We start from the raw sequence: 13,533 nt of genomic DNA, 5'->3' as shown, positions 1-13,533 counted from the left end.
TGGCTCAGCTTGCCAAAGTGACTCTATTTTCACATAATTATTTGGTAGCACACATTAAAGATTATGTTAACAGCTACATGTTGCCTGAGATTGAAGTCATAATATTCCTGTAAACTAGTTCTGGGTTACTCTTCCAGCTAGCATACCGTTTTGTACAATTGAAGAGAAAGTAGTACCACATACCTGTGAAGTCTTAAGATGGTCTTGTTTGCTCTTTGGATGGTGGCAAGGATCAGTGGGAACAGGAATTGCAGATGCCATGAGAGCATGAACACACCTATTTGTGATGAGATGGCTTGGACTCTAATGTGACTCTTGGCAAAACTTCTAGCACCATCTAGTTTTGTTTGGAACATGTGCTTTGCAGAATAGCCATGCTTGCTGAAAACTAATCTTACTGTAGAGAACATGAGAGAGCTTTGTTTTCTTTTCCTGAGTCAAACTTGAAAAGTGCTGTGCATACCTGGAGGTGAGGGTCAAATGATCTCATTCTACATAGAAAAGTTCAACAGTGCCATAATTGGCTTGGCTCTTCTGAGTTTCCTGAACTAACACATCGCAAGGGTATCGTACATAAAACCACAACTTAGTAGTTTCTGGATGAAAACTAAAACCACCTAACTTGCTCCATTACAGAGTATGTACAATATGGACTCCTAAGCCGTTCCTCTTACTTCATGCTTTGGTTTGCAGGAATTGAGTATCAGTCACTGAGGAAGTAACCTGTTCTCAAAGACCAAATGCAAAAGCCTAAGAAAAGGAGCACTGCATTTTGCTGGAGTAGTCATATGACCTTTTTTTGACATGACTGGCAATTGCCACCATGCAAGGGTATAAGCAGTCCATGGTGCAGACCATGGTGAGGCAGGCTGTCCTCTGCAGCTGATGGAGGTTAACAGAGGAGCAGATATTCAGATGCAGCGCATGGGGGACCCCACACTGGAGCATGGGGATGCCTGAAGGAGCCTGTGACCCTGTGGGAAGCCCACTCCAGAGCAGGCTCCTGGCGGAACCTGTGGCCCTGTGGAGAGAGGAGCCCAGGCTGGAGCAGGTTTGCTGGCAGGGCTTGTGACCCTGCAGGCATCCCACACTGGAGCAGTCTGTGCCTGAAGGTGGCACCCCGTGCAAGAGACCCATGCTGTTCGTGAAGAACTACAGCCTGTGGGAAGGACTCACATTGGAGAAGTTTTTGGAGGACTAGGGGGGAGGAGGTATTGAAAATTAGAGTGAACTTAATCCCAAGAAGAAGAGAGGGGTGGTGGGAAGGTGGTTTTAAGATTTAGTTTTGTTTCTCATTATCCTACTCTGATTTCATTGGTGGTAAATTAAATAGTGACAGTAATTGGTGAGTGATATCTCCCTGTTCCTATCTCGACCCATGAGCCTTTCATTATATTTTCTCTCCCCTGTCCAGCTGCAGAGGGGAGCGATAGAGCAGCTTCTGGCATCCAGCCAGGGTCACACCACCACAAAACTGTGTGTGGCTGAAAAAACTGTGGTTATATTCACAGTAGTATAATTCCAATTCACAGCACAGGCAGTTAGGAAGAATAAAGGAAGTTTCTCACTCTCTATCATTAATGAATTTTCTACATAAAGAAAAAGAAGAAAAATTGACATATATTTTTTTTTATTTTTATCAATGCATATAGTGCACCTATCATCGAGTATTTTTAGGTACACAAACAACGAAAATTTAAAAACACATAAAATAATGACTTCAACTAGACAAACTTAACAAATATTAATGAAGAAACTCTTTGTGTTTCAGGTGTGTCAAACAGATCTTAGAAGTATAAATACAATTAAAATTAACAGCACTAAAGCTATTTAGTAAGTGTTAAGCTAAAGCTATACAATAATTTCCCAGAGTATGAGCACACTAATTCAATTCAGCCTTATTAGCACCTTGGTACCAGTTGCTGAATGGTTCCCAATTATTATATACCAACACCAGCTATCAAAGATACATATTTCTTTAAGTGATATGCAAAAGGCTTTTTTTCCGCCCAGCAGTTTTTTAGGTAAAACGTACAATAAACAGAAGTACTTGTTATTCATGTTCATAAAGGTTAGTTACTCTGTTATCTGTACTGTAAGAAATTCTTCAGTATTGTTGGCAACTGGAGTTGTGGGACAAGATGCAATCTAGCTCTTCCTATGTAATTTCGGATACATAGTCGGCAGAGCTGACAAAGAGAAGATGGTGTGGCTGCAAATAAAAAAGAAAGGATATAATCATACAACTGTGAAGGCCACTAATTGTTACAACAGTTTTGCACAATAATGGGATTTCTAAAAAAAAGTCTTTTTGCTTTCAAAGATAAAGACTGGGGCTGCTGAAGCCTTATTTAAAATCAAGCAAATACTCAAAACAGCAAGGTCAGGTCAGCAAATAATCTGTGTTTTTAAATTAAAAATCTGCTTCTAGAAAATCTCTTATGTTAACATGTCAGCAACTTTGGAAATGGTATTTTTTGTGTATTTTTATTCATACAGCAGGTGAAATACGTGCTGCTGCACTACCAATGCATCGCTGCAACACGCATAAGTAGGGAAAACACCCCAAGATCCTGGACCATGTTTAGTGCTCTTACTAGCTCATGATCATGTCTTTGTCCCTCTAAGCCCCCACTCCCTCAAGATGAACACATTGCTGTGTTTCTCTGGACAATAAACCCACACAAATTCCATACCAATTCATTTTCGACATCTTTGCTGTGGATTTTAAAAATCCTCCTGGCCTTGGTAATTTTGTGATAACCAAATGTTTGTAGAGGTTTTTTCCTTTTTAACAGCATTCAGACTGGAGAAAATCATTAATCGGTGCTGCCTCTAAAGAGATGCCCGCAGTTAGTGCAATAGTTTCTCCGCTTATCTCCCACCTTTTTCTTTTAACTTATTTTTATGCTGCACATATGTCAGTCTGAACAAATCCAATTCCCTTTGGGATCTTCTCTCTCTAAGGCAACAGACCTTTAAGAGTATTAAGGGACTCTTAAGTGCCAACTCCTACTTCTCAGGTACTAATAAAACAGTAAAGAAAGTTTAGAAAATGAAACTTTTTGCCTACAATCAAAACAAAGTGCTTTACATGCACTCAAAAATATATTTTTAAAAATATTGGGACAGCTGGCCAAAACTAAATATATTTTTCATCTGAAATTAAAATTTTCTGTTTCTTTTTAACAAGGTCTGTAACAGCCAATGAAAATGTAGCTTTAATGTATAATTTAATGTATAATTGTGTAAACACCCAGTAAACATAAGATGATACTTTTTCAGCTTGTAAAAATTCGGATGCTGCTTGGTCAACAGGCTCTGGCCTGAGGCTAAATATTAGTGGGTATTTTCATAGTCAGAAAGGAAATTACTTGACTATTTCATAAAGCACAATGTTAGCTTCTATAACATAGGTTGTTTGGGCTGTTGGGTTGGGGTTTTTTTTGGTGTGTGTGTGGATTGTTTTTAAGAATACAAGTCACAGTTGCAAAAACACACATGTAAAACTTACCTTCATGGAGGAGCAGCACTCTCTCCACTAAACTGCTTGGAGCAGCTAAATCGACAGGCCTCTCAAAATCTGTATTTTTGGCATTTATGTCTGCCCCAAATTCAAGGAGTAAGTTTACTATCTCTGTACTAGAATGCTGGGCAGCAGCATGGAGTGGGGTTTCCAAATGCTTTCCTTTCTGCACATTGGCACCTGGTGGGTAGGTGCGCATAAAGAGATGGAAGAAGAGATTAATTAAAATTGTCATTGAGTAAAGATGATGTTACAAAACAAATAAAAGAACACCCACTGTCCTAGAACCCCACAGGGAAGTTAGCCACTTCATTAATTTTGTTGCATAGCAAGGTCGCTAATCATATCAATGGATTGTTTTGAACCCATACACTTATCCTAGGTTTTATTACCTAAGCACAACTAGGTTTCAAAGGAAAATACTTTACAAAAATAAAAGAAAAATCAAATCAGGTCATGTGAGCACCATTGTTGCCCTAATTATAAAAAAGTACATTTTGTACATGTTTAAGAATATTTGCACTACATAAAAATATACTTTCCTTATTTAAGTCTATAAAAATGATCACTAAACTGAAGTGTAGTATTTATATTTTTGTAAGTACACCAACTCAGCAAGGAATGTAACTTGGATGCTTTACAGTTTTTCATGTGTTGAAGTTGGCAAAAGCTTTGAAATAGACTCTCATCCCATCCAATCTTTATCAAGGATTTTTCTACAAAGTACTTAATTTTAATTAAGTCAAGAAAACCAATAGGGGAAAAAAACCCCAAACCATTCATTCTCCTAATCCACAAAATTGTAATTATTACATTTTTGTATTAATAAGGAATTGCTAATTTATTTTAAATTAAAATTGACTCAATTAATTTGCAATAATGCATTCATATTCCAGAAAAAATTATCCATACAAGAGTTAAACAAAACTAGCCAGTATGGAAGAATTTCCCTCATAGGCAAGACGTTAATCCCCTAAAATTGAGGTTGCCTGAACAGCTTTCTAGACTATTCTAGAAGAAAAACCCAGACTTCTTAAGAGAGATTTACTAATCTTCTGAGATGAAATATTGGCTTCTGTACCAACTTTTCTCCCTTAATCAATATTTTTTGCCTTTTTAATTCCCATTTGAGTAAAATAATAATATCACAGCCCTAGCAATTAGAACTGAAGTCTGAATAACCCACTGTTCTCAGTATTAACAATTTGAATACTTCCACAGTATCATTCTCTTGCCTATTTCATTGTCTATTTGCTTTTCAACTTCTAACACATCCTCACAAGTTGATGAAATAGGAAAAAATTCAGAATCACGTAAGTGGTTTACTTATATTGCAATTTACATACTCTTTTCTAATTCAGGGCACCAACGAATGTAGAATATGTCCTTCTGTTACTGTTTTTAATGTATGGTAGTATTTGAATCCTAAATAAGCTAATTATACCTCTGTGGTTCTTAAATATAAAAATCATGACACAGGACAGTTAATCACACAAGGAGGCTGACTTAATGAGAGACAATTTAACTGCTTGCTTAAGTTCTAAATAACCTGCAGTTAACTAGAAAAACAATTCTGATGCAACAATGGCAAGTCTGTAATTATTCATACATACATTTTCATGTATTGTGCTGCAGGACACAATAGCCTTTTGTGTTATTAACTGAAACACAGCAAATGATCCTTTAGCTATGCCAATTGTATCCCTGGACTTGTGCTGAAATAGAGTGAGCCTCCAACAACTCTTCCCCATTGAATAAATTATGTGAAATTTAGGGTCAAATGCCTTTTACCTTACCTCTTCTCTCTGCAACTCAGCCTTTATGCCTTGTAAAAAGATCAATCAGAACATGCTGAAGAATGAAAAATGGTGGGACTACATTGCTAAAAAAAATTCTGCTGAAAGCTCAATGATTACTGTAAAAAATTCCTTTCTCAAAAGCCAATTTTTAACCTTTGTTTTTCCTACAGAAAATGAACACCTACAAAGCTGTCCATAGCAGATGCTAAAAATTTTGAACATCTATTCTTTTTCTCTAATATGCTTGCTAAGCCACAAAAATGATTAAAGACCTAGTAAGTTATGATAAGAAAACATGCAGCACAGAACAAACTCAGTAGTAGAGCCCTGCAAGCAAGGGTTTTAGTTTCACTGGTGGAGCACAGCTCATTTCAAAGGCTTATTTTACAAACTAGTAATACTTTCATTTAAATCATGACGTACCTGCATAAAGAAGCTTTCGAATACAATGGATCTGCTGTGAAACACAGGCTACATACAGAGGTGTTCCTAAGTGAGGAAGATCTTGGTCAACATCTATGCCGGAGGATACCAGTACCTCCAGACACTCACTGTGACCTGTCAGTACAAAGCATGACAGAGTTTGCTCAACTTCAGTATGCTGTCTCATACACAAAACCAGACACATTTCTTAGCAATGTTATTGAGACATTTGTCAACTACTCCACATTTATTCAGAAGGTAATTTCTTACCTCTACTGGCTGCTTCATGTGTTGGTGATGGAAGGCAGGACTCCCACTGGGCTTTGGCACCATACTCTAACAAGAGCTCAGCACATGCTGCGCTGCCTCTCGAACACGCATTAAATAAAGGTGTCACTCCATCAATTGTTGTAGCATTTACCTAGAACATATAAAATCTATTTCAGAACAGAAGTGAAAGAAAGGTAAACTTTTAAACAGGATATAGTTAGAAATTGCATTAAAATAACAAAAAATATGACTAGCTAGAATAAGGTTGCTTAAGTGATCAGTCCCTGTGCTACTGTGTTCCTCTCACCACTCAGCTGAAATTATTTTACTATTATTCTGGTTAAGATATGTTGAATAAACCAAAACACACTTAAAATACTAAAGAGCACACATTAGCACCTGAGCAGTAAATAACTTTCAAAAGTCATTGCGCTTTATTTCATTGATGCTGAAAATCTACACTGTGTGTAGTAATGGGATAATGGGGGCCTTCTCTTCGCAGCTCTCAAGAATGCAAACTCCATGTTAGATGTCAGATTTGCCATTTTCCCCTGTGGCTTTAACCTCCAGGTTGGAGGGATATTTCATAGGTTTAGGAAATAACTGATACAAAGCTGATACAAAAGCTGATAGAGAGACAAAGCTGATAGTACAGGCTTGCTGATTTAATACCAACCTCACCACCTCACCATTTAACCAAATATTCTTAGTGTGAGAGAATGAGGAGAGAAACTAGGCAAATTTGTAAGGGCTAATCATACTAAAGGAGGAAGCACAGATAATAGGAGAGGATTCCTTCAAGGGCTCTGGCATATTCCACACACCACCCAAGCCCACCAAAACAATTAAAAGTACTAAAAAAAAAATCAGATAGGAAAATGAAATTTGTTCTTATAGTTTTGTCCATAGAATCTCTAGTTTTGTGTCTTTAGAATCCTTGTGCTAGCTGAGGGGGAGAGCAATTGGGTTTGGAAACATGTATGTATTTTTTCTCTTTTTGTTCTTCTGTAATAACATAAACATATTCTACAAGGTTCTCAAAACTGAATTATAAGGACAATAAATATTTCCATCACAAAGATCAGAGATTTGGTAAACTATGCATATGAACTCTTATGTCAGCAGAGATTGTAGGAAAGTGGTACGTAAGGTCCCATAAAGTTTTGGGATAACAGATAGACAGGCTGCGTCAGGAGCACAGAAAAGAGCCGGTGCTTTTTTATACTCAGACCGAAGAATCGTAAGAGAACACATGCAGTGTGACAAGAAGACATTCTGGAGGTTAAAGGAGCAATATCCTGAAAGCTACTCAAAGCCAGAGGAAATCAAAAGAGGAGAGGGATGCATTCCATATTTAGAACAGAAATAATTTAGTGAAATTCAGAGAAGAAATGAGGCTGGTAACATACTGCTAGCAGATTCTCTCCAGTTCATTACTCTGTGTCAGTGTCTGCCCATCTCTTTCCTTTGCTAGCTTTCAGAGGGCAGTTTATTGTAACTAAATGAGATAAATGCAGTCAATAGGGTGAGTAGAGAGAAATACCAATTAAAATAAAATACAAATCAAGGATATATATCCTTCTCAGTGAAACCAAAGTTAGCATTGGACTCCATGCACAAAATCAAACCTCCTTACATTTGCTCCTGCTTCAAGAAGGATTCTTGCACATCCTACATGATCTCCCAGGCAGGCTTCATGAAGTGGAGTTACTTGGTCAATTGTTAGTGTGTCGACATTGTACCCCTATACAGGATATGAATGACATGTAAAGATCATAAAACAGCTGCTCTTGTTCAAATGAATAGCTTACAATACTCTAAATAGGCTTAAAACTCTACTTGCAATAAATAAATCTCAAGTGAACACAAAAAGAATCATCAATCAATGTATATAACAGAATAAAAGTTACTTGTCAGCTTTTTTTTTTATTAAATCAGAAATAGGGATAGGATATAGAGGGCATAAAGAAGATGGAAAGAGACTGTTGAGATGCACAGTGATAGAACAAAAGGTAACAGACATGAGTTGGAACATGGTGAGTTCCAATTAGTTATATGAAAAAAAAATTTCACTGTGGGGACAGTGAAACTCTGGAACAGGGGTGCAGACAGGTTGGTGCATCTCCACTGATGGTGATCTTTAAAACTCAACAAGGCCCTGAGTCTAAACTGTCCTGCGATTCTGTGATTCTCTGACTTAAGGTCTGAACTATCTAAAACCATGAATTTAGCAAGGAAAACATGTCTTGGATTGATAAAATCATCAAGCCCTTGAAATTTTCTGCAGTAGATGTTGTTTGATTCTTAAGAACTAATAATTGTGTCTATTGGCTTTTATCAAATGTATTCTATAGTATAATTTTTAGTAGTGTAGTAGATAATATGACAATACTGTAATAGTATAAGTTTAGTGGTTTTGCCTTTGTATTAAAAATATATATATTTTTTTTTTCAAATCACAGCTATGCAAAACCCAGAATGTTTCAGTGATTCTTCCCCTCAACAAGTATCTCCCTGGGTAGCTCTATTTACCTGAGGGCTTAACGCAGTGGAACTACATTAACTTACACCATGCAAGAGGGCAAGATTGATATGAATTTAGATACAGCTTTGATAAATTTTTTGGGGGGAGGAGAGAAGTTTTAAAACATACAGAGAAAATATATTAAATATTAACTTGTATCTTATCATATAAAAATTCTTAAATGTGTTTTGCTCTGCAAAATTCCAGTGAAAAAAGCAAAGCAAAGCATACTAAATCTGCATTAATAATCTATGAGAGACTAAGTAACATTAAAAATGAAAGCAATTTTAAGAACATGGCCTTCACCTGTGACAATAAAGTCTTTAGAGAAAGAAGACGTCCTTGACTGGCTGCCTCATGCAGAGGTGAGCGATCTGCCCAAGAACCTATGTAACAACAACATTTATTGAGTAAACCATATGAATTAAGATTTTGAAATGCATAGAGCAAAGCAAAAAATATAAGGCATAGAATGAAGACAACTGTCCTATGAAATTATTCTTTCCTCTTTAGAAACTCAATTTCAAATGATCAGTTTCTAGACAATAAAAAATGCTCTATTAACTGTAAACACCTCTAATAAATGATTATGTGTTGCAGACATCAAAATATTTATATACTGATTTCATTAATCTAATTAAAGAAATCCATCAATTACCATGTTTCCCATCTCTCACTTCTATTTTTGTTCCTTTAAAAAAAAAAAAAAAAATTTATTTTTGCAGCTGCCATATAGAAATTTATAGACTTTAACAAACTGATTTATGAATCTAAACCAGATATAGACCTGCCTAAAAAAGTCCTAAAAAAGCTGATGTATATAAAAATCAGTATGGAAATCCTCATATATGAGATTATTCTGCAGCTACTACACAAGTGCAAGGAGAGAAATACAGTGAGAATCACACTAAAAAATGGCTATTGTAGAAGTATGGTATTAAGTCTAAGTTCTCATTCGAACAGGCTATCAGAACTAAAAATAATTAGATATGCATAATGTAAAGGTTTGACTTTTTTTTCAGTTATTTATCACCCACAAAAAGGAAAGCGGGGGAGAAGGGGGTGGGAAACTGCTCAACCAGAAAAGAAATTGGGGCAGAGTTAAAGCCTGTGAAATAGTGCACAGTATGGACATTGAGATAAAACCTCAACTTTCCTAGAGGTGTTAATGAACGTAACTAAAACTTACTCAGATGTAAGCCTGTATCTTCTTACAGAACATATAACTACACTGTGGAACTCAGCACTACTGGATGCTATTCAGATCAAAAATATAGCAAAAAGCACAGTTGTGTATTAAAATTATCCTAAAACCATATAAAGCTGATCACAGATGTTAAAAAATACAGGAAATTAAAGCTTTGTAAACCTGATCTTAAAAATGCATGGACATTTCTATTCTGTCAGAGTATCCAGTATCTGTGAGTCCTTCACAGGTAAGATTCAGCTTCCAAAACCCTCAGAATTATTTGCACTAAACTCCGACATTATTCCCTATACTTTTTACTTTAGGTTTAATAAATGTAATATTTTGCAATTCTTATTGCTAGTCAGAATAACAGCTAAAAAAACTGTGAACAAAGTGACTGGGATTTTAAGGGGCATTATACTACAAAAACTGACCTCAGAAATCTGAAAGAAACCTGATTTTGACAAAACATCAGTATTTTCTCTGTCATCCCAATAAGCTAAGATATATTAATCCTATTGTAGGCTGGATGTATGCAATCACTATAAGAATTTTGACCAACATCTTCCTTCTGTAGTAGTGTCTGAACCAGCACTCAAGTCATTCTAATTCAACTTAATTAGATCTGTTAAGATCTCCTGCTGGCAGTTGCAAAGAATTCCTCAAAAATAATGATAGCTGTATTTAGAGGCTGCTTTTGAAATTTTGTCACCCTGTCTCTACAGATGAGAACTTCTCTCTCTTGACAGTTTATCCTACTCCTAAATTAACAGGCAAAAAAAGGACACTTTATTATAAAGAAAAACATTTAATAAAATACTAAGTGTCATGGAGTTTTTATGCCCGTAAATACACTAAATTTTTGTAGCTGTTTGTAACTCTAAACAGAACAAACATGCAGGTAGGATCTGAAAGCAACATGTTTTCCACCTTTCTTCCCTTCACCTACTTCCCTCTCGGATTGCTCAGAAGAACGCCTGCTAATGTCATTACTCCAGTGACATTTGAGATCAATCAAGTGATGCCAGATACCACTGTGAGCTCTGTTTTGCACCTAGACCCAACTTATATCCCTTTCTTCATGTAGAGACATCCAGCAGCTACCTGTTTCTGCTAAATCCATTAAATACAAAAGGCCTGTATCATCTTTACTAGAAATAAAATCTACAAGCAAAATGCTGCAGAAACATTTTGTACAAACCAAGTTTGTAAAAAAAAAACCTTCACATTCCACCTGATTTATTAATAAACAGTAATTCATCATTAAATACCACAGGGACAAGAACATGTTCAAAATAAATATGCATCATAAACAAATATCAAAGGCGTCTTAAATTTTTTGTCTAGATTGCTGCCTTCTGCTAATCTACAAACTTGCCATGTCTTTCACTTAGAAAGCATTAACGAGAACATAAACAAGGACAGTTTTTCATTCATTGTTGTCTGTAACAGCAGTATTAGCAAACATGGTCTATTCCAAAACTGTTAATGCATTAATTCCCTACCGAATTCATCTCTGACAGATGCTGACTACAAAGTATCTCTAACTATATTTAGAAGTCACATTAGTTCCAAGTTCTCTGGTGTTTAGTTTACCAGGAAGGGCAGCCTACATTGCTTTGTAAACACAAGAAAGAATAAATATATTCACTGTACTAACAGGTGAAGTTAAAAAAAAAAAAAATAAAATTACAAAGTATCATACAATACCTAAATCTCCATCTCCCCATGGCACTTCCAGCCAATTGCAATTATAAATCCTACTCATTTCTTTCAATCTGGAAAATAAAAAAACAAACATCTGTTCTTGCTAGTTGGGCCTGTTCACTCCAACTATGTTTGGAAGGAGATCAGCAGCTCACTGTAACACGAACTTGCACCCTTCAGTGAACACAGCTTTGAAGATATGCACATAAACAAGTTGCCGGTTACTTTTCTTATGGTGAAGGACTGCAGCCCTTTTTATTCATTTTTCACATTTCTTTTTGTAATATAACAACTTTACAAAGTGCCAGTATCTGTGCATGTGCCTTCCAAGATATATTGACTGGAATATCAACACAAGAGAAACTCACAGTGAAATCAAGAGAACCTTGAGCCGAAGAAGAACTGCAGGGCAAACTCCTCCCTTTTAACCTCGTGCGAGGAGATACAGTTTTGTATCCTCAAAAATCAGTGTTAGTACACATATTTGTAATGGAAGCATTGCCAAATGTTCATGTTATTTTACGACTTACTCATAACATACTTAGAAAAGAAATAAGCACAGATATTCTGAATGTATCCCAAGTGCTATTTGATTAGTATGCTGAACTGTGTTTTTCTTTTAGCAGTTCACTATTGCCTCAGCTATTTCCTAAACAATTCTTTGGTTGTTAAACTGGGGGGTTGATAACCATTCACAGCTGTGAAAATCCCCAAACCGGGGATTTTTAACTCTGGCTTTGATCCATTTCTAAGTCATTAATATTCTTTTCTCCATGTTTTCCTACAGACTTCACTTCTTTACACCTACCTGCTATTATTTGTCATTCCTGCACTTACAATCATAGTAGTAAAATACTAAGTAGAAATATATTTTTGTAGAAGTCCTTCACTCCATTCATCCCATCTGTTTTGGTTTTATATCTAAATATGTGTGTAGCCTTAGACAAACAAACAAAACAAAACCCACGCCAGTATAAAAGGTATATTTAAAAAATTAAAAATGGGATTTTGGAAGCAAGGAAGACTGGAAATGAATGAAAGGCTTCTCACTGACTTTACTGGGAGAAGATTCACACCAAAGCTCATCATTTCAGAAAAATACTGCAAAAAGGATAAATAGATGTTGTCCCAGTCCTCAGAAAAAGCAGTATCATCAGAGAGGAACTGAAAACAGAACCCTATCACAGTCTTCTACTGGGAAATGAGAAACAAACTATTCTGGAAGTGTTGTAGCTAACATTCATTTCTGCAAACCCAACAAATGCTATGTATAAGTTCATCACTGCTCCCTTTTATTTCTTAAGATGTATTTTGGGTGCTTCAGTTTGTGGCAACTGAAGCAACAAACAGGACCAATAACTAGAACAGAAAAACTGCAACGTTATAGTCCCAAGATCAGCGGCCTCACTTCAGTTGTTAAAACTGCCTGATATTTTGTATATGTAATTAAGTTCTAGCAGATTTTTAGTGCAGCACTATGACATTATCCATCTTTCTAACACCCATGCAGGTTAAAGAAGTGTGTCAACTACTTAATTGATATTTGATGTTAAAAACAATTCAAAAGAATCTGAAGTCAAGGATTTAAAAGTTACAAAATGCATCTTTGGTGCTTAACTACTGTGATTAAATATGAACAGTAAAATGAGCCACTTCTATTTAACAAATGAAATTCCAGCAATCAACATTGAAGAACTCCAAAAGAATCACAATTTAGGCTAGAGAAGATTAAAACATATCTAAGGGAGAAGATACAGTTCAAGTGACATTTAAATACTTCATTTAAATATTTTAAATAATCTTTGTTTTCATTTGACTAAAAATTATATAAGAATATAAATATATACACACAAATTAACATACACATGTAAAAAATACCAACCCAACCTTTATTAGTTCAAACCAATATTCTTTTCATTGTTTCTCATCATCTAGACTTTCAAAATTTGGGGATTTTATTCCAAATGCAAGTGCCAATGATATCCTACTCTTGAAAACCATACAAACCATGTCTATCTTCCTACACGGTTCTGCTTGTGATGTACCCATATTATGTGACAATGCAATAGTGTTGCCATTCCACTGTTTATTTAAT

At 35.8% G+C, this 13,533-nt stretch overlaps 1 protein-coding gene across 8 annotated transcripts in view; it reads right to left on the bottom strand.

The window, feature by feature from the left end:
* Positions 1-1,613: 1,613 nt before the first annotated feature.
* Positions 1,614-13,533, bottom strand: part of ASB5 (ankyrin repeat and SOCS box containing 5) — a 41,353-nt gene continuing 29,433 nt past the window's right edge. For 5 of the 8 annotated variants that reach the window (XM_030491908.1, XM_030491910.1, XM_030491911.1 and 2 more), the window contains 6 exons: positions 8,849-8,928; positions 7,655-7,762; positions 6,019-6,169; positions 5,749-5,883; positions 3,515-3,706; positions 1,614-2,212 (listed from right to left, as the gene is read on the bottom strand). In XM_030491908.1, the coding sequence (XP_030347768.1) occupies positions 2,085-2,212; positions 3,515-3,706; positions 5,749-5,883; positions 6,019-6,169; positions 7,655-7,762; positions 8,849-8,928 (794 nt within the window). In that variant the 3' untranslated portion in view covers positions 1,614-2,084. Of the gene's footprint in view, positions 2,213-3,514; positions 3,707-5,748; positions 5,884-6,018; positions 6,170-7,654; positions 7,763-8,848; positions 8,929-11,441; positions 11,510-13,533 lie in introns of all 8 variants that reach the window. The other 3 variants (XM_030491915.1, XM_030491913.1, XM_030491914.1) reach the window with 1 other exon arrangement.

This window comes from Strigops habroptila, chromosome 7 (assembly GCF_004027225.2).
Source record: "Strigops habroptila isolate Jane chromosome 7, bStrHab1.2.pri, whole genome shotgun sequence".
NCBI lineage: Eukaryota > Metazoa > Chordata > Aves > Psittaciformes > Psittacidae > Strigops > Strigops habroptila.
This window is presented reverse-complemented; position numbering and strand designations above follow the sequence as displayed.